Here is a 20,506-nt window from a genome sequence, read left to right as displayed (position 1 = left end):
CTATTCTCCTCTGTTTTAAAATGTACCTGGGAATTGTTTTAATTAGGTATGGGAAGACACATAGAAATAGATAAGACCGTCATGAAGGGTGAAGTTTTTATACCCACAGATCCACAGAAACAGGAGGCAGGGCCACACGGGGAAGTACCAGGGGTGGCTAAGAGGCAGAAGGGAGGGGGAAATGTGGACGGGAGCCTTTACTGTGGTTTGTGTGGGACAGGCAAGGCAGGGCAGGGTAAGCAAGCCGAGCCAACTTCAGGTTAGGTAGTGAAACACTTCTGAGCAGCCGGGGCTGTAGAGGTGGTCACTAGTTGTTGGCAACTGGTTCTGGGGTGATTTAGGGCAGGGACTATGTTCCAGACTGATAAAATGAGTAGGGTTGGGGTTTGCACTCAGGATTGGTTGGTTTGCATATCAAAGGGATGTCCTCAGGCAAGCTGTTTGCTATCTCCAAGAATCCACTGACTCTGGGAGGGGCAATCCCTGTCTGGGTCCACAAGGCCCCAAGATGTCAAAGCATCATAAAATACAGAAAATAGAACACATGATTAATACACCCCCTCCTCCTAACCCTTGGCAATTACTAATCTGATTTCTGTCTCTATGGATTTGCGTTTTCTGGATATTTCACATAAATGGAACCATACAATATGTGACCCCTTTTTCTGGCTTTTTTTGTTTTGCATAATGTTGTCCAGGTCCATCCATGTTGTAGCACACATCAGTATTTCATTCCTTATTTAAAAAAATTTTTTATACAATTTTGAAAGGTTACTTTCTGTTTACAGTTATTACCAAATATTAGCTACATTCCTCAAGTTGTACAATGCATCGTTGAGCCTCTCTTACACCCAGTAGTTTGTACCTCCCATTCTCCCATGCCTATATTCCTATAGTCTGCTTCTTTTTTGTTATATTCACTAGTTTGTTGTATTTTTTAGATTCCATATATAAGTGATATCAAACAAGTACTTCATTCTTCTTTAAGACTAAATAATATTCCATTGTATGGCTATACCATGTTTTGCTTATCCATTCATCCATCGATGGACATTTGTGTTGTTTCCATATTTTGGCAATTGTGAATAACTCTGTTATGAACATTTGTGTACAAGTTTTGTTTGAACACCTGTTTTCAATTTTTTGGAGTATATACCTAAGGGTGGCATTGCTGGGTCACGTGATCATTCTATAATTAACTTATTAAGAAATCACCAAATTTCTCCACATCCTTACCAATACTTGCTAGTTTTCTGTTTGTTTTGTTTTTTATTATTATAGCCATCTGCAGCTGGTCTTTTATACATTGTTGGTGGGAATGCAAAATGGTCCAGCCATTGTAAAACAGTTGGGCAGCTTCTTCTTAACTTAAGCATACACTTACATAGGACTCAACAACCCCACTCCTAGGTATTTACCTGAGAAAGACGAAAGCATGTCTAAACAATGACTTGAATGCAGCTTTATTCATAATCACTGAAAGCTGGAAACAACCCCAATGTCCATCAACTGATAGATGGATAAACAAATTGTAGTGTCTCCATAAAACGGAATACTCAGCAATAGAAAGAAACAAACTATAGATGCATGCAACAGTGTGGACGAATCTAAAAAGCATTATTCTAAGTGTAAAAAGCCAGACACAAAGGGCTATGTCCTGTACAACTTCGTTTTTATGACTTTCTGGAAAAGGCAAAACAGGAACATAAATTAGATCTGTGGGTGCCAGTGGCTGGGGAGGGGGAGGTGACTGACTGCAAAAGGCACAGGGGAACTTTTTGGAGTGATGGAAATGTTTTGCACAGTTGTCAAAAGGTATCACATTTTAAACTTAAAATGGGTGCAGTTTGGGCCTCCCTGGTGGCGCAAGTGGTTGAGAGTCCGCCTGTCGATGCAGGGGATGCGGGTTCGTGCCCCGGTCTGGGAGGATCCCATGTGCCGCGGAGCGGCTGGGCCCGTGAGCCATGGCCGCTGAGCCTGCGCGTCCGGAGCCTGCGCGTCCGGAGCCTGTGCTCCGCAACGGGGGAGGCCACAACAGTGAGAGGCCCGCATACCGCAAAAAAAAAAAAAAAAAAAAAAAAATGGGTGCAGTTTATTGCAGGTATGTTATACCTTCAAAAAGGAGATAGGGAGCCAGTTCTCCATCCCATACTTAGATCCGCTTTCCTACCTTTGTATATGGAATATACTTGCTTGCTGGCTGGGGATCTCAGTGTCTCAAGACATACAAGGGAGTCAAGAGGGTGGCGTGGTGGTGAGGGAAGCTGGGCCACTTCTCCACCCACCCCAGAAGCAAGCACAAGGCTGTTTTCTGTTTCTTGGGTTTGTTACTTGGTGTAATCAGCTCCTTCATCACCTTCTCTCCTCCTCCTTCACCTTCCGCTTCACTGAGTTGACCGTTTTCCTTCACTTTGAGCGTAAAGAAAACATCTAGTTATGTGAAGGTTCCCATCATGTGCACTGTTATTGATTATATACCAACATTTTACTCGCAGAATATAAAAAATAACAATATTCCAGATTTTTTACACGACTTTAAAAATGGAAAATGAGTAAAAACATTTTCTTCCTCTTAAATTGCAAACCTCTGTACAGCCAAAATATGAGCGATTGTGATCCAAGCTGCTCAGCCATGAGTTAGCAGGCCACGGGTTTCAGAATGGATCCAGGGTATAGGGGTGCCACCCAAAAGATGTACCACATACCTACAAAATATGTCCTGTGTGACCCAGGGAAATAAAGGTGACACTTTCATCCTTTGATACTAGTGTTCATTAACTTTTCCTCTGGGGGGAAAAAAGTATCCGTCAAGAAACTAAAATAAAGCTAGTTTCCCTTTATATTCAGAGTTCAGATAGCGCCTCCTCGGAGATGGGTGTGAGGCCCTTTTTGAAGAGGGGTAAGGAAAAGTCAGCAGGGCCGGAAGAGGGAAGGCAGATTCAGAGGGAGAAGCCTGGAGCCAGCAGGCCTCACGCCCCCCACCGGCTTCCAGCTCGAGGGAGCCCAGCATCCTCCCCGGCACTTTCATCCGTGAGGAGGGGAAACTGAGGTACACCTGGGTTGTTATTTATCCATCTTCCCTAAAGTAGGAGATGAAGAAATGAAGTAGGAAAATGGAGTCAAGCAAAATAATTAAAAACCTTCTAAAAAATGTGTAGCCTGGAGAAGTTACATCTCACCCCTTATCCCTACGTAAACACACACACACACACACACACACACACACACACACACACTCACACACACATTTTCTTCTTTAAACAAGGACAGCCAATCGCTCTGTGTCCCGGTCACTTGGGAGAGCTCTACGCCCACTTGCCCACCGCTCTGGTGACCTCTATAAAAGAGAAATTTGCCATACACCCTGAAGTGTTTCCCCCAGAAGACTTCTTTGATGAGCTTTTATACTTAAGATATAACCAGAGTTTTAACACACGCAGGTTTAATTCCAAATTTATTCTTTGAAACATTTGAGGTCCAATCTGTATGTTTATTTAGATCAGTGTTCAGGACTTTTTCAAATTTTCAACTTGTGCAAGTAAAGTTTTCTGAAGAACATTTTAAAACATGTATACAGTTTTAATTTAAGATCTGCTAAAGCTCAAAAGTGTCACGTGGAAGAGAGACCATAATTTCTAATTATAAAGTATTGGGGAACGATAAATTCACATGACCTTTCCAGGAAAGTTTGTGACCAGGCCACAACAGGACAGGGGCTTTATGAGGGGTCAGGGCACGTGTGGTCACCAAGGCTCCCCTGCACATTACTTAGAAAATCACAGTCCCCTGGTTTTGGAAGTTCCCACCCTGGCCCTGGTCTTTCTAAAACGCCACAACGTGTCCAAGTGTGACACGAAGCTCAAGTTCCCCAACCCGGATATCAGTTTCTGAAAACAGAACCTAGACCTTGTCGTGTTAAGGGAACCTCACAAAACTTTCACTCCAACCCATTATTTCACAGAGGGGAAACTGAGTCCCGCTGAGATGAAGGGACTAATCCAGCTCACCTCTGGTCAGCGACAGAACACTGAATCCTGATCCCTCCTCATCCTGTTCTTTTTCTGCTCCTGCACAGACTGGATGTGGCTGGGTTTTACCTTTTTTTCTTATGAGATGGAGCAGTGTTTAAATTGCACGTCTTCCTGTTCCCAACTGGTAAACCTAAACGTGAAAACATAACTAGATACAGCAAGAGGAAAAATGGATGCATGCAACCTCCCCAGCTGGCTGTCACTTTCCAACTTCTCTCAAAGTAAAAGTCGGTCATCACATCTTTCCGTAGAACTCTCCTTCGGTTCCCATTGCCTTCAGAAGGAAATCCAAATCCTGTACTTGGTTCTATGAGAGCCTGGCTCCAACATTCCTCCCCAGTGCCACTGCAATGTACACACCTTGCTCATGGGCCCAGCCTCTCTTCCAGGGGGACCTCCCCAATCTCAGGGCCCCCAGGCCCCCAGCCACATGGTGGAAGTCCAGCCAGTCAAGGTTCCATGCTTACCTTCTCTGCTGGAGCAACAGGAGAAAACTGTTTAACTAGTGCTGCCGTCCCAGGATACGATGGCACTGAAGCGTCATGCCTGTCATCCTCAGGCACGAGGGGGAGGGCCCCCTGTACTAAGACAGACTGAGGCTCACATACAGAGGGAAGCAGAGCTGCAGGGTGGACAGGGAAAAGAGAGACACAACATCATTGAAACGCCTGGATTCAGCTAAGCCTGAAGCCAGCCAGAGCCTGAGCTTCCCAGGTAGTGAAGACATTCCGTTTCTGTTAAGCACGTACAGACTGTGTTTGTATCATCAGCACCCAAGAGGGTGCTGACCACTGATCCCCTGAGCTCCCAGGTGCAGGGACCCACCCACTGTGGGGACACCCGTGGCTCTTTCACCCCGTGGATCTTGACACATTCTCATCTCTCCTGGTAGCCTTGTTCCCCCTTTGCTGATGTCTTCCCCAGCACCCCAGACCTGCCAGGCTCTCCCTCCTCAGCCTTCCCTCAGCCCGGGTAAAGCACACTCCACTACACCCGTCAATGTGCTGCATTGCGAAGTCTCTGCTGCCTGGCTCCTACCCCACTTCTTAGCATGGCATGAACCACACAGTCAGTGATAATGAAATGGCCTGCACTAATACTCTACTGTCTTCCATTAATTCCTCCCTCCAGCGTACAATAAAGTGCGTGTTTTTATTAGAGTGTAACCATAAGTCCTCTTATCTCTCCACCCATCAGAGTCAACAGGATCTGCTGGGCTCCACTGGAAAGTGCCAAGTTTGAAGAGCAGTGGGGGAGGGAAGGAGAGGGCAGAAGATGTGACAGATTTTAAGATTAAAAACAAACAAGACAGGCCGGTGAGAACCTAAAGGAACTGTCTGAAAGGGCTGGGGGGCTGGGGAGAGAAAACAAGCCTTCCTGAGTCAGGAATTCAAGTCAAGCTAAGTTAAATCCAGCTACTCCTAGAACCATAGTGGATGACAGCCTCTCCCAATCCACCGTGGTGGGAAGCTCCGAGGCAGTGACACGATCCCAGCAGGACCAGGAGTCCCCGAAAGCTTCCTTGCTCTCTGGTGTAAAAAGATGCACCACGTTTATCTTGTACACGTCTTGCCCCAGACCTTAAGTCAGCCATTTCTGCAAGGAGAGACCACCATATGGACACCAGTAGTGCTCACTGCCCCTGGGTCACTCAGTGCTTCTGTGCTTTCTCTATGGTCAGGGTCAAGAAATACATTGTTTAAGAGGAAATACATTATGAGTTCATACTGATATTTCCAACAAATTTAGAAAGCCATGCTCTTACCTAACTTCTTTCATTTTATATTTGTATCTCTTTTCTTTTAGGGTGGAAATCGTGGTTCCCAAAGATGTAAACATAACAACTTGCTTTAGCTCACAGTTTCAGGATCACAGCAGCAATACTGTTACTAGAAACATGAATACTGAAAACAGATTAAGCCTTTGTGCGGCTCTTTTCTCTCTCCTTCACAGTCTATCCCTCTAGGGATGGATACAGTCAAATCACAGCGTTTAAAGTGATCTTAAATTATTTCTGTCTGCATGGTTAAGCCACCAAGATGATACAAAATTAGGTACATCTGTCTGATTTTGCTTTTGACTTTTTAGGGTTTTCTATTTTTTTCTCATTTTGGTTTAATTTTTAAATAATTATGTGAAACATTTATATGGTTTCAAAGTCAAATCTACATAACAAGGTTTATGCAGAGGAGCCTGGCTTCTTTCCCAGACCCCTACACCTTGTTCTCTCTCTCCCATTCTTTTTAGGCCATGGTTGATCTTTCTGGTGGTGTTTTTATTTATTTTTCATTCTTATTTTTAAAAAATTATTTACTTATTTTTGGCTGTGCTGGGTCTTAATTGCTGCGCGCAGGCTTTCTCTGGTTGCGGCGAGCGGGGGCTACTCTTTGTTGTGGTGCACGGGCTTCTCATTGCGGTGGCTTCTCTTGCTGCGGAGCACAGGCTCGAGGTGCGCAAGCTTCAGTAGTTGTGGCTCACAGGCTCTAGAGCACAGGCTCAGTAGTTGTGGCGCACGGGCTTAGTTGCTCCGCGGCATATGGGATCTTCCCAGCCTGGGGCTCGAACCTGTGTCCCCTGCATTGGCAGGAGGATTCTTAACCACTGTGCCACCAGGGTAGCCCTCTGGTGTTGTTTTAAAACTGAAATTAGGTATACATTCCATGTGAAAAAAAAAATCATAGCATGAGTTTGTTGCTGATTTGATCTTAAAGGCATTAATAAATGTGGGGCAAAGGCCCGTGTTATTCCCACGTTACAAGTGAGAGATGTCAAGAAAACAAGGCACCCTGGGAAGAGCCCTAGTGTTCATCTTCTACACTACGGTCCACAGTCGGGGTGTCTCCGAGTTCTTTTGCAGAGAACTGGCTAATTTATGCAGGAAACAACTCACTAGGGAATATGGCAAAGTTGCAATGGAGCTGATAAACAGACTCTAGATAGCACTTTGGGGACCGACTTGCAAACCATACTGCAGACTCGGAGCCACCGCCTCACTGCACCAGGAAAACAGCGATTCCAGAACTAGCCTGGAATCCAGGCGCTACTGCTACTGCCGCGGCTGCCAGCACCGGGCTTGCTGGGTTCCACTCCAGAAAAGGGCTGCTTTCCCCCCTGCCTCTAGATGTGACCAGACACTGCACTTCCAGGAGCAACCAAACATCTCCACCCCTGGACTCAGCAAGGGCGGGGCAGAGCCATGGCCTTCTTCCCTCCACATCCCACAGGACTGCATCCTGCAGACCAGGGCTGCCAAAGTCTGAGAAAGGTCATTTGTAGCTTTTCAACTCCTGCAGTTCAGGAAGGATCTGTAGGAGAAGGATGGAAAGGAGATGAGCCCCCGTCCCCCATATACAACTGAACGCTGGAGGAACCATCCTTGTACGCCTTGTCGTGGTAACATTAGACGTGCAAGGCAAGGGTCTAACGGTTATAACGAGGGCTTGTCCTATGCCCTCTTGAGCGATTTTTCAAAGGGAAATTTCTAAAAGGGATTTTCCTACAGGAGAATCTTATCTGTAGGGGATCGGTGCCTTGGATATCAGGTGTCAGCCCCTTGTAAGCCCAACTCCACCCTGTTGCTGTGGCTTAGGCAGGTGATCGGCTCTTAGACGGGACTTCCAGAAATTGTTCTCATGCCCATGAGCAGCAGGGCAGACAGAGTCGGGTGGAGCAGCCTCCTCCTTACACGCTTGCTCTCTGGGCTCATGGGCAGGGGGAGGGGGGAGGGACGTCTCTGGGCTTATGTAAGCTGGGCGGGAAACGAGGGGTCTGGGCCCTCGGTCTCCGCAAACTGAGTGACACACGGAGTTGGTGAAGAGCAGCACGTCGCTGCTGTTCCCATAAAGCGCAGGCCCTTTAGACGCGCAAAGCCTCGGGAAGGCTGGGCCCCAGAGAGGCCAGGACGCTCCCCAGGCCCCTCTCGCTCTCTCTTTTGTTCCTTAAGTTTTTATTTTAGACTTTAAAGAGACACGGAAAGCTATTTCGCTGCGCTGGATAATCTGAGCGCCATACCAGAGCTGGAGAAGGGGGGTGGTCAGGCGCGGCGGGCTGGGCGCGGCAACTCCCAAGACCCCGTAGTCTTAGGATCCTGTAGTTTTCAGATCGTGAAGCCCGCGGGTGGGGAAGAAACGGCAAACCAACAGCGCTCTGAAGCAGCCACATTGTGCGCGGGCCTCTCTCCACCCGCTGTCTCCCATCGCTGACTGCGGGGGTGGGAAACGTCCCCCTGGGCCGCCCGGGCCGCACACGCAGCCGCTCGCCCTCGGGTTTCCTAACGCGGTGGGCGCGGCCCGGCCCCGCGGAGCAGCCGAGGCCCAGCCACGCCGGCCCCGAGTTCAACTGCAATAAAAGGGCCCAGCCCGCCCTTGATCACGCGGCTCGCCTGACAGCCCGCTCAGGCCCGGGTCTAATTGAGCCCGGGTCACCTGGGAATAGGTTCAAAGGCATCCAGGCCGTAAACCACCTCCAGGCCCCGAGCCAGAACGGCCTGGCGAACAAAGAGCCCCCGAACCACTTCAAACGCGCCCGCGCTCGGCGTCCAGATGGCGCGGGGCCGACGTCCCCGGTGTTGCCCGCCGAGGCCGGGCCCCCGCTCTGCGGCCGCCCGGGCTGCCCCGCGGGCGGCCAGCGCAGGGGAGGCTGCGCGGGTCCCCAGACCGCCCTCTGTCCACAGCCGATTTGTGAAGCAGAGGGTGGGCCCCGAGGCTGGGGCCCGGCACCGCGGCCTAGCGGGCGCCCCCGCCCCGCTCCCGCACCCCCGGCGGGGTCCAGGCAGGTGGGCGCGGTGGGCGCCGGGCGCTCCCGCGGAGGCTCGCGGTGGCGCTGAGGTTTTAACGCACTTAGAAGGACGACCTGCGAAGGCCGTCGGGCCGGGGCTCCCCAGCAAGTTGGGGTGAGAAACTCCCCCATACAACTGCTGGGCAGAGCAGGCCGCGTCTCCACGGATCCCCGCGGCGCGTGCGTGGAGAGCGGCGTCTCCAAGGGCACCCGCGTGTCCGCACGCCCGCGGCCTGCGCGCCGGGGCTACTGGCCCCGCACGTCCCCCACCCCTGGCCGAACGTGCGGACCACGGCGCGAACTCGCTGTGCGCCCGGGAGCAGGCAAGGCGCACACTGGCCCGGGCGCCGCCGGGGTCTCCCCGCCGCGTCCTCACCTCCTGGGAGCGCATCCAGGGTAGGACTCGCCACCCGCACCCCTCGCGGCGCGGGAGAGACCCCGCAGCCCGGCGGGTTTCGATCTCCAGTTAAGGAGCAGACAAAGCCGGGTCGGCTGAGCCCGCGGCGCGGCGCGGCCGGAGAGCGGTCAGAGCCCGGGATGGAGGCGCGGGCGGCGCGCGAGGGCCCGGGACTCCCGGGTGCCCGCCGCGGCCGGGGCCGAAGGGGGAGGCAAAACTGAAAGTGCCGCGCCGGGGGGCGGGGGCGGCCAGCGAAGGCCCCAGAACTTGCCCTGCCCCCGGGCGCGGCGGCCAATCAGCGCGCCGCCCTCGCTCCTGACAACTATTTAGCAACCCAGCCCGGCTAGGGTTTCCAAAAAAGTTAGAATAACTTCCTCTCCCCGAGACCTCGGTTTTGCACAAGCCGGCCTTGAAATCAGAGCCTTTCGAAGCAGCTCGGAGAGCGTGTGCTCGGCGACCGCGGGCTTGGCCAGCGGCGCGCGCTCGGCGCCCGGCGCCCCCAGCCCCACGCGCGCCGGGCGGGCGCCATGGAGGAGGGCTCCAGCTCGCCCGTGTCCCCCGTGGACAGCCTGGGCACCAGCGAGGAGGAGCTCGAGCGGCAGCCCAAGCGCTTCGGCCGGAAACGGCGCTACAGCAAGAAGTCGAGCGAAGATGGCAGCCCGACCCCCGGCAAGCGCGGCAAGAAGGGCAGCCCGAGCGCGCAGTCCTTCGAGGAGCTGCAGAGCCAGCGCATCCTGGCCAACGTGCGCGAGCGCCAACGCACCCAGTCGCTCAACGAGGCCTTCGCTGCGCTGCGCAAGATCATCCCCACGCTGCCCTCGGACAAGCTCAGCAAGATCCAGACGCTCAAGCTGGCCGCCAGGTACATAGACTTCCTCTACCAGGTCCTGCAGAGCGACGAGATGGACAATAAGATGACCAGCTGCAGCTACGTGGCCCACGAGCGCCTCAGCTACGCTTTCTCCGTGTGGCGCATGGAGGGCGCGTGGTCCATGTCCGCCTCCCACTAGCGCCGCGCCACCCACGTCCGGACCGGCGCGCCAGGGTAGGTGCTGAGCGCGCGACGGGCGCCCTCCTCAGCGGGCGGGCCGCGGCGGCGAGGATGGGGTGCGCTTTTCCTCCTAGCAACAGACGGGGGTCGATCGGGAAGCTTCCAGGTGCCGGGGCACCCCTGTGGTTTTGTGCAAGCTCCCAGGCAGGGTGTCAGTCGGGAACGTGCCGACTGGTGACAGTGGTATTTTCCGTCCTTGCTTCTGTGGAGGTGGGGGCCTGTGGGTGAGTGTCGGGGGAGTGGGCATCAGAAGAACTGCCCGGAGCCGGCCGGGACAGAGATCTGGGGACCAGCTACCCACTGCGTCCCTCGGAGCGGAGGCCGCCCGGGAAGCTGCCTGGGCCGGGCCATGCCAGGCTGTGGCTTCGCCCCGTTCCCGGGGAGTGGCAGAGCGCGCTCGTCGTGCGGACACGCAGTTCTCCTCGACTGCTCTTGCAGGGTGTCCCGGCCCGCGCCTCGGGGACCCGGCCGTCGGCGCCCTGGCCCGCCCGGTGGACGCAGAGGTGCGGACCGGCGGCGCCTGGGTTTGCCTGGGGAAGGCGGGAGGACGCTGCCCTGTGCTGGCGGCTCCGGGGGCCAGTGCAGCCCGAAAGCCGGGGACCATCCGCACCCCGAGCGCGGAGGACAGGGCCGAGGCTGAGGCACGGAGACCGGAGCGCGGACACCGCCGCTGGGAACCCCGGCTGCCCGCAGGCAGGTGGAGTGGACCTCGGAGCTGGGAGCCTCTGGCCCCAGCCTTGAACCTCGAGAGTCTGGGAGGGGGCTCTGCCCGCGCTGCGTCCGAGCGTTCGGCCCCTCAGGAGAGCGCGAGGGGTCCAGGCTGGGAAACAGGTTTGCGGGGAAAGGGAGGCGGTGCGACAGGGCCCGGCGCCGGAGAAGGCAAAGGGACACGGCTGCTGCCGAGAGCACTGGAAGTTCTGGATTCCTCTAGTAGAGCGCTCAGGGCGTCCTGCACCGGCCCCTTTTCACCAGACACCTTAGAAGTCCCTTAGACAATGTCTAACTGCGGAGATGCTGTCCTGTCCTTTCCAGAAGGCTCTGTGACCATGCCTCTCTCAGACGATGGAGTGAAGGGTGCAGGATTTTTGGTGGAGAGAGGGCCGGGTTAAAAATCCTTCGTACTTGGTATGTTTTAGTTTCTCGCTCATCTTGAAGTGTTTTTATTCACGTCTCCACTTCACACAGAAGGAATTTAGATTAATCAAGAGCGTGCAGCCGCCCATTCTCCCAAGCATATCCATTTCTTTCCTGTGTGTTTTATAATATCTGCAAATGTTTTTGCTGTGGCTACGAAAGGCTGATCTAGCACAGGTGGATTTTATTTTATTTTTTAGTTTTTATTTCTGTGCCACTGAAAATTCTTTTGGTGAAATAGGTCTCTAAGACAATAATCATTTTATAGGCTTTTTAAAAAGAATTTTTAGCAGAGAATAACTTACGGGCATCTTCTCCTATCTTTGTCAAAAGCAGATGGAAAGTGTCTCAATCACATATTTCCCTAGGAAACAAAGTTTGGATTGCCCGAGTACTAAAATGCTACAGTGGGATAATACATTAATTCTGGTTTTCGCTGCCTAAATTATGAGCTTCCATTAGTTAATTCCATTTACCCTTTCTACCACACAGTTTATAGCACATCTGAAATAAGAACAAACAGATGAGGAACATCATCTTTTTAAAACGTACACATATATAGCTTTGTTTAAGGAAAAAGTCAACAGAATTATCATTAAGAGTTCCCTCCAGAAAATTATTGAAAACAAAAGCAAGAGGTATTACCTTAATGCAAGAATTTCGTAGGATCTTTTAAGATTCATTTGAAAAGAATCGCATTCCTAAAACAGAGACTCAGACATAGAGCACAGTTAACATTATATAAAAAGAAAAGGTATTGCTTATAATGAATAAATGAAAAGCATTAAGAGTTTTCTTGGGAAAAAAGTCCCTGAAATATAAGAGAGAAACACATTCAGCTGGAGAGCAAATGATCTCCATGGGGCCCATTTATTTTTATTTTTCTTACATGAATATAACTGACTAGGTCTGATAAACCAGTTTCCTTAGGCGGATAGATACCCACTCTGTACAGAGGAGAAGGGAAATGTGAAAATCTTTAACACACTGACGATCCTGGACGCACCTTGTTTTTACTTATCAGGCATGTTCGACAAACTTTTGTATTCTTTCTCTTTTTAAGCTGTTAGTCTGTATGAGTATAAATACAGTCATAATTGGTTTGATTTCCTGAAAATGTTGCTCCATGGCATTTGTTATTTATTTGTAACATTTTTAAGACGCATTAGGTGTATGTATTAGTAAGGAATTTCTATACCTTTCCATAAATTGTATGTGATTTTAGTGTCTGTTGAGATATATGAGAAAAGCTGTGTCTAGATGAGCAGCAACCACATTAAACGCTGGAATTGTCCCTTGATATAAAGAGAAACACAGGAAGAATCAGAGTACTGCTGGTGCTAATGTTTATCCTGACTTTTTCCTTTGGCCTGGTATTTAAAAATACAAATACACAATAAGTCAGGTGTCTTTGGACAGTCAGCAGGGTTCATCTAATCTGAAAATCTCCAAAGGAGTTTTCAGTTTTCTCATTAAATGCCTGAGTCTTCGGTGCAGGGTTGGTGGGGCACCTGGCTGGGAGGGTGTGGGGAGGTGATGATTACTTATCAGACATTTTTCGTGTTCTCTGCTTTGTGGTTAAAGAAGATATCTCTCTAACTTCTGCAATCTGCATAGATTTTCAGTAGGTTCCCATCCTCAAAATACTACCTTTTTTTCCCTAAGAACTTTTAGTTACTTTGGAGAACAGAGTAGGACCCTCTAACCATCCAATATGTGTAAGCCTTTTCCTCTCTCCTGAAAATTGACTTTTTGGAGGTGTTCGTTAATGGCTAAATTCAGAATGCTAGCTGGTCGTGAAAGAAAATGAATTCCCTATGGTGAATGGAAATGCAGAATCCTAGGAGAGCTTTTGATTGGTCAGGGGAAGAAGTAGAATGAATGGCCCAGCTACTTGAAATATAAGTAATGTTTTGTTATAACATGCCCACTGAAAAGATTTGATGTAGGGGCTGACCTCTGTTACGTGGGTATTGTTTCCTTAAATATTCGTAGTTATTCTAAATCTTGCAGGAAGCAGGTCTTGCTACCCATCTGGCCAGAGTGGGAACTGGAGGCTTGGGACTTGGAGAGTGGCTGTTTGAGGTCATTTGAAATGTAGTACTTTACTGAGGTTTTCTGAAAGCTGTACTATTTTCAGACAAGGCTTGAACCTGAAAGAATTGAGTTTTCATCCTCCTTGTTTCACTATATTTTGGATAGACAGCACAGATGCCAGATTCCTTTCGCCTGGTGAAAAGATCATAAAGTAAACTCTTTCTGAGCAGAGCATTATAACTCATAACTGTAGTTTAAATCTGGGCTTTACAAAAAAACAAATATTTTAAGAAGCCAGTTTTAAAGGCTGAACTTTTATGACAGTTTTTAAGCTTAGTATTTATATTAATCTATTCTCACTGGTGTCTTTAAAAACCCTGTGAATGTATGCTGGAAAGTCTGTTTATGTTTGTGTCTTGTCCTGGGAAAGGATAAATGTGCTGCAAAAAGCAAACCAAATACAAAGCTTTCTGCTAGCAAAGAATTCATGGATGAGGCAATAAAATTCAAAGAAGAGATGAATATGTTAGTGTAGCCAAGAAGCAAAGCCATAAAGAAGACATAGAATCTAAGAGATACAGACATGGATGCATTTAAAGGTAAAGCCAAGATGAAACACTGAAAGCAGAAAATGCTTCAAAACATATTTCACATGGTCACCTGAGTCTACACATGTGATAAAACTGTATAGGATGAAACACTCACACACACACACACATACACACACGGGTGTGTGTAAAACTGGCAACATCTGAATAAGGTCTGGAGAGTGTATCACTGTGAGTTTCCTGGCTGTGATATTGTATTATAGTTTTTTGAGGTGTTACCACTGGGGGAAACCGAGTGAAGAATGTAAGGGAATCTCTGTGTACTGTTCCTTACAACTTTCTGTGACTCTACCGTTATCTCAAAATAAAAAGTTTGAAAGAAAAGATATTCCACAGGAATTAAAAAACTTTCTATATTCAAATGAGCAAATTATATAAGGAATGATTATGCCTATCTCAGAGTAATAAACCAAAAAAAATGTGCCTTGAACAAAACTCCACGTTTTTCCCTGATATCATTTGCATTATTGCACTTTTCCGAATATTAGGAATTTCTCATATTTGCAATATATAATGAATTAGAAGTGGTTCCTTATAATTCTGAAACAAAGAGTAGAATCCCAGAAATCTAGAGGAGAAATACCAATCAATACATTTATCCCTTTGCTAATAACGAATATATTTTTCAAAGGAATTTTAGGAAATATTCACCTGAAACTGATACAACATTTGCTTTTAAGATACTAAGTCTATATTGACTTACATATCCCCCCACACACACTGTTCTGAAGCCGATGATTTATCAAAATTATTCACCCAAGAAGTGTAGAGATTGAAGTCTTAGTACACAGTTGGGGGGTGGGGAGAGAGAGAGACAGAGAGACACAGAGAGAGAGACTGACAGAGATATCAAATCGTAAACTGAGTCATGGTTATTTTAAATTAATATTTTAGGAACGTATTTTGTGTTTGGGTAAGTCTTTGACCGCAATTTAGTTATATTAAATGTGCCTTAATTTAATGTTTATTTTGGAGTGAGATACAGTGACATTAACGCTGCGATTTCCATGCTGAAGTCAGCTAAGGCATGGTGGGATTTTTCTTCAGTGATTGCTAACAGTTGTCCTGTTAAAAGGAGACTCGAATCAGAAACTGGAAAAGCCAGCACGTAACTTTATTCTGACCTGAGAAATGATTCGTGGTTACTTGAAAAGAGTCATTTTGAATCAAAACAATGTCTTACGTGCTTTGAAATCTGTATTGTTTTATCTACAACTCTCTTGTTTAGAATAATATGATCCTGTGATTATGTGTAAGAGGGAACATGATTGAGAGAGCGAGGCCTGGTGTCTGTGGAGGCTGTTATTGCTCAATTTCTTCCCATAATATCGTTTTCCTCTGTTATTTGATCAGGGGAAGATTTAGATGACCCAGCTTCTCGTGATGTCTCCTGTAGAATGGTAATTTTACTTCTCACATCCTAAGAGCAATGCCTCTAAAACTGGGCACATCCCTCCTTTCTTTAGACCAGAATTTCCCCATCAATTGAATGAAGGACAGGGTTGAGCCCCACGAGCTTTAAGTTATCAAATTCGGTTATTCTGAAAAATACCCCTTTCTTTTTAGCTCATATTCAACCTTAAAAATAGCCACCTGCATCTTTGGGTGGGGCGGGGGGAAATGATAAATTATGTTGTCTGCCATTAGATTCCTTTTCCTTGCTGTTTGTGATGGAGGGTTCACATTTGTTTTTCTGGACGTGCAGATCTGGTGTGTGACTGATGGGAAAGATTTGGGCAAAACCCCCTAATTTTATTAACACTGCGATAGACACCAAACATCCAACCCCAACCCCAGGGCTGAGGTTTGTGCTGGGGTCACAGCCAGGGCCTCTCTGGAGCGTCAGGGAGAGCAACTCAGAAGGGAAACCGGTGGTGGGTGTTTAGCCTCGTGCTTGGGGAGGGGAGGTGTGGGGATCCTTTGTCTGACTCCCCATGGAGAACAAATGCCCCAACTTTTGCTGTTCATGCTGTTTTTCTATTGCTGCACAAATGAAATACCACACTGGCCTTTCTGTTCAATTCTCTCTGAGTATGTCCCTCTTCTTAGAGATTCAACAGATTTTTGCCTGCTCCAGAGACAAGTGAGGGCTCCTTGAGGAACAGCTTGTAAAATAAACAAACTCCCTGAAAGAAAACACAGGCCAATAGTTTCTGGTCTCTGCCTCTGCGGCCGTGGTGGATTTCTGTGTGTGTTCGACTTTGATTTAACATTCTGGAAGTCAGAATGCAAGCAGGCAGCATGTTCTTTCAATCACGAGGTCTAGAAATGAACATTGAGCTGCTATTTCCTTTCATTAATCTCAGCTCTTTAAGTAGATTTGTTTGCAGGGAGTGTAGTGGGATCAGAAGTCAAAAGCCATTTGCCTTGTTTGACTTTCCGGCCCTGTGGGTGCGAAAATGCCTGCTACCTAGTCGTCTGCTTCCATAACTCAGACTTTTAACTCGGGAAGAGTAACAGGGAAAGCTAGCCTGCAGGGTTAGGAAGACTTGTACTTACTGGGTCACTTCCGGAAGGCTGTGTACATTGAAAATCCCATTCCTAATGAGATTGCCTTGATCAATACACAGGTGCTTATCATTTCTTTGGGAAATGCCTAAAATTACTGCAAATTGGAGAGGAGAGGAGGGGGGAAAGGGCTTTATTTTCTTTCTCGAGTTGAGAGCATCACCGAGTCTCTATTCATATAATTGGGTTTGACTGATGAGCAACATCCTCACTGAAGATTAATTTTCCTGAGTTTAAATCATCCCAAATTGCCTACTACGTATATCATCCCAAATTGCCTACTACGTATACATGGGGTCGTAACTAATCAAAGTCTTCAGAATACGCATGGCCACCTTGTTGTCCTTTTTCATGCTATCTGTATGCGTCGGCCGGAACCTAAGAAAGAAGACTTGATCCTTTGTGCATTTTTTCTGTCTGGTGAGCCTTTCTTCCTCAGCTCCTTCCCCGCCCCGACCCGACAACCCCGCATCCTCTCTGGCGCTTATTCTTTAGCTGAGATCTATCATGATTAATAACTGAAGCCCACGAAAGCTTTCATATCGTAGTAAGTGATAAAGGATGAACAAAAAGCCCATCATCAGGCCGCAGCAACAGCACAAACAAGCACGAGGAATAAACACCCCGTCTCAGGTTCTCTGAGTAGAGCAGTGCTGGGTGTTCCGGAAATTCAGTGCAGCTCAGTAATAGATGTGCAGCCAGACCCCCCGCCCCCTAAACTGTGTGCCGGTGACTCCCTCTCCTTAGTCGGCTCTCGTTACTCTTCCCTAAGAAAATTGTTCCACTGATCCTAGAACAAAAGTGCCCCTAGTGGATATCTGTACCCTAGAAAGCCTGGTGTGTCCTGTTGTGTTGATTTTTCTTGTGCAAAATGACCTGCTTCAACCGCCGAGAACTGCGTGAAACCATGTGGTGACTCCACCGGCGGGTGCTTCCGGGCTGATAGTTCATGGTGTCCGTGGTGGGGCTGCACGGGATCTCCACGCACACCCCTCTTGGGGAAAGAGTCCACACAGTCAAGTATTTTAAGGGCAGAATGAACTCAAGGCTATTTTGCCGGATGTTAAATTATTGCCGGTTCCGGAACTCTCTTTTAGACGATTTTTTGAGGATAGAGATTTTCTTTTAATTAAACAATAAGCAAAAAGCGTGGACTGTGATATATTTATCTGCTCGTTTCAAAGATCACTATTATGCGACATCCACTTTGGTTTTATTACGTTTCAAAAATGAACGATTTCACATAATTTCACTGTTGAGTAAATTTAATCTTCTTACGTGTCTCCAGCGATTCTGGAAACATGAATCGATCATTTATGATTTATATATGACAAAGGTAACTTTTTCAGGAATGGCAAAGTAAAAGAGAAAGTGAAGATCTGAACGGGAAAAGTGATGTGTGGAGAATTTCACACAGAATAGGGCGATTGAGGGGATTGGAGCCCCTGAATAAGGAAACAGAAGGATCAGGTGTGTGTGCGGGTGTGGACCTCCCTCTGCTGGTCCCTGGAGACCCATCGCGTCTCCCCAAGGGTCCCTGAGAAACCTAGAAGACAGTGGTTTATCAGAACAAACACCCTCCCGGCCTTCCCAGAAAAGGGACACTTTGTAAAATCCGGGAGGGCTGCCTCAACGCTGCTGTGATGACGCCCCAGGCGGGAGGCTGCGGAGCCGCGTGACTTCACAAGGACCTGCAGAGCCTTCACCTGCCGCCTGCTCCGGGGCATCAGCGTCACCCCGAGAGGGCCATCAGAGACGTCCCAGAGGTGGTGCCCGACTTGCAGGACCCTGCCAGAGTCAGCGGGTGCCCCAGGTGCCAGAGAAAGCAGAGGTCCCTGAGAGCTCGGTGGCTGAGGTGACCACCCTGCATAGGCGAGGGGAGCCCAGGAGGCGGGTTCTCAGCTGGGCCGGACCGGCCAGGTCACGCGGAGGAGCCGCTGAGCGTGAGCCAGCGTGGCCCAGCCTTTGCCAGGGTTAACAGAAGACGTGGGAATTCAGCACTGGTTTCCTCCTCCTGTAGATAACCCCGCTGTCAAATTTCACTTTGAAGCTTTCGCTCGTCCAAAGACAGCAGACTTCCAGGAGATGACACCCGCCCACCTCTGAGGTTCACAGGGGAAACAGACCGCGCCTGGCTTTGCTGAGAGAAGCCAACTCACCACGCTGGCCATCTTGTGAAGCATCCTTCTGCTGGAGCGGCCGAGTTCTCTGAATGGTGATAAAGCGTTATTTGCACAGATGACAGATTTCATCCTCCTGGCTCGTTCCTCAGAAGCGTGTCAATGTGCAGATTTTATGAAGCAAGCTCTTGGACAGTCAGCTTGTGTTGTGTAGTTTTTGAAGGTTACAGCAAGTATCATTCAGTGTTAATTACATAATTTCACTTTTGCTAACCAGAAAGAGGCAGAGGGGAAGTGAGGGCACAAAGAGCAAAGCTGGTGTGTTTCTGGCTCCTGACACCCACTGTGCTCTCTCCTGCTTGACTCTTCACAGTGTGAATTCTGGAGGTTTTAAATGCTCGCGACTATATGTCGTCAACGTGCCTCTCCCCAGTGGATTTTGCTCTTCAGTGAAACCACCGATTCTAGAACAAATCATATGTAATTCTTTCCCTTAGTGAATTTCTCTGACTTGGTATTGTTCTATTTGGGGAAATTTTAATTAGACAGAAAGCAAAGGCAGTTGCTCTTGCAGGGGCAGGCTAGGTCCTCAAGTGAATCTGTTGGGAAAAACCCATTGTCTGGGGTCCAGGGGATTGAGAATCCAAATAGGACTTTTCCTGAATTTGAACATGCAGTGGACATCACTTTCCTGCTCTCAGCCCTACATTTGTGGGCTGAGGTGTGTCATAGCTTCGCTGGGACTCAGTTTTCCTGCCTGTAGAAGGATGGGGTAAGTTTCTCATAGTCCTGTGGTTATCAAAATTCCAGGAGCCAGTAGGACCCAGCCATTCCCTCCTGGGTATGTACACCAAAGCATTGAAAGCAGATGTTCATACAAAAGTGCACACTCATGTTCATAACAGTGCTGTGTACAATAGCCAAAGGTGAAAACAATACAGGTGTCCATCAGCTGAGGACGGGGTCAGTACAGTGCAGTCTCTCTGCACAGTGGAAAACTACTCAGCCAGAGGGCATGATGTTCTGGCTCACGCTACAGCATGGGTGAATCTTGAAAACATTACGCTGAGTTAAAGAAGTCAGACACAGAAGACCAAATAGTGTACAATTCCATTTACATGAAATATCCAGAATAGGCAAAAGTAGATTTGTGGTTGCCAGGGACTGGCGAGGAGGGAGAATGGGACAGAATTGCTTAATGGGTGTGGGATTTCTGTTTGGGGTGATGAAAAAGGTCTGGAACTAGATAGCGATGATGTTTGCACAACATTGTAAAATTCTCCCGAACTGTATACTTTAAAATGGTTAAAATGATAAATTGTGTATTTTACCAGCAAGAAAACAAAAAAATCCTGCGTCAGACTGTGGGCCTCTCTGGGACTTGGGGGTGGAGGTGTGCTAGACCTTTACCTTTTCTCCACTTTCCAGAGATGTAATCCAGCTTATCCACTTGATTCAGCGCTTATCAGATGCTTCTCATCAGTCAAGTTGTGTTGCCTAAAAGCATTTTCCTTTTGAAATCTCTTTCCTAATGTGTTCATAAAAAAAGTCCCTCAAACAATTCTGATAACACACTTAGCGGCCTGTTGATTGTACCTCTGGAAGCCTCTCCACGGTGGGCTGGGGGACCGGGGGGGGAGGGGCACAGGGGCGGGAGTGGCCCCAAGGTTCTACACTGCCAGCCATCGACCCAACAGACAAGAGCGGGGAGCATCTTCCACACCTGCTGCAGGGGTGGCCCAGGAGCATTTGGACCCATTGCGTCCAGCAATGGGCCCCCTAAAGCCCAGGGCCAGCCCACGAGTGAGTCGGTCTCAGTCTGGTTCGCAGGCTCAGAGACCCTC

At 48.6% G+C, this 20,506-nt stretch overlaps 1 protein-coding gene across 1 annotated transcript in view; it reads left to right on the top strand.

Annotated features, from left to right (window-relative positions):
* Positions 1-9,558: 9,558 nt before the first annotated feature.
* TWIST2 (twist family bHLH transcription factor 2) overlaps positions 9,559-20,506 on the top strand; it is a 50,530-nt gene continuing 39,582 nt past the window's right edge. Inside the window, exon 1 of the mRNA XM_060106548.1 lies at positions 9,559-10,249. Within this exon, the coding sequence (XP_059962531.1) occupies positions 9,732-10,214 (483 nt within the window). The 5' untranslated portion in view covers positions 9,559-9,731 and the 3' untranslated portion in view covers positions 10,215-10,249. The remainder of the gene's footprint in view (positions 10,250-20,506) is intronic.

The sequence above is a fragment of the Mesoplodon densirostris genome, chromosome 8 (genome assembly GCF_025265405.1).
Source record: "Mesoplodon densirostris isolate mMesDen1 chromosome 8, mMesDen1 primary haplotype, whole genome shotgun sequence".
Classification (NCBI taxonomy): Eukaryota; Metazoa; Chordata; class Mammalia; order Artiodactyla; family Ziphiidae; genus Mesoplodon; species Mesoplodon densirostris.
This window is presented reverse-complemented; position numbering and strand designations above follow the sequence as displayed.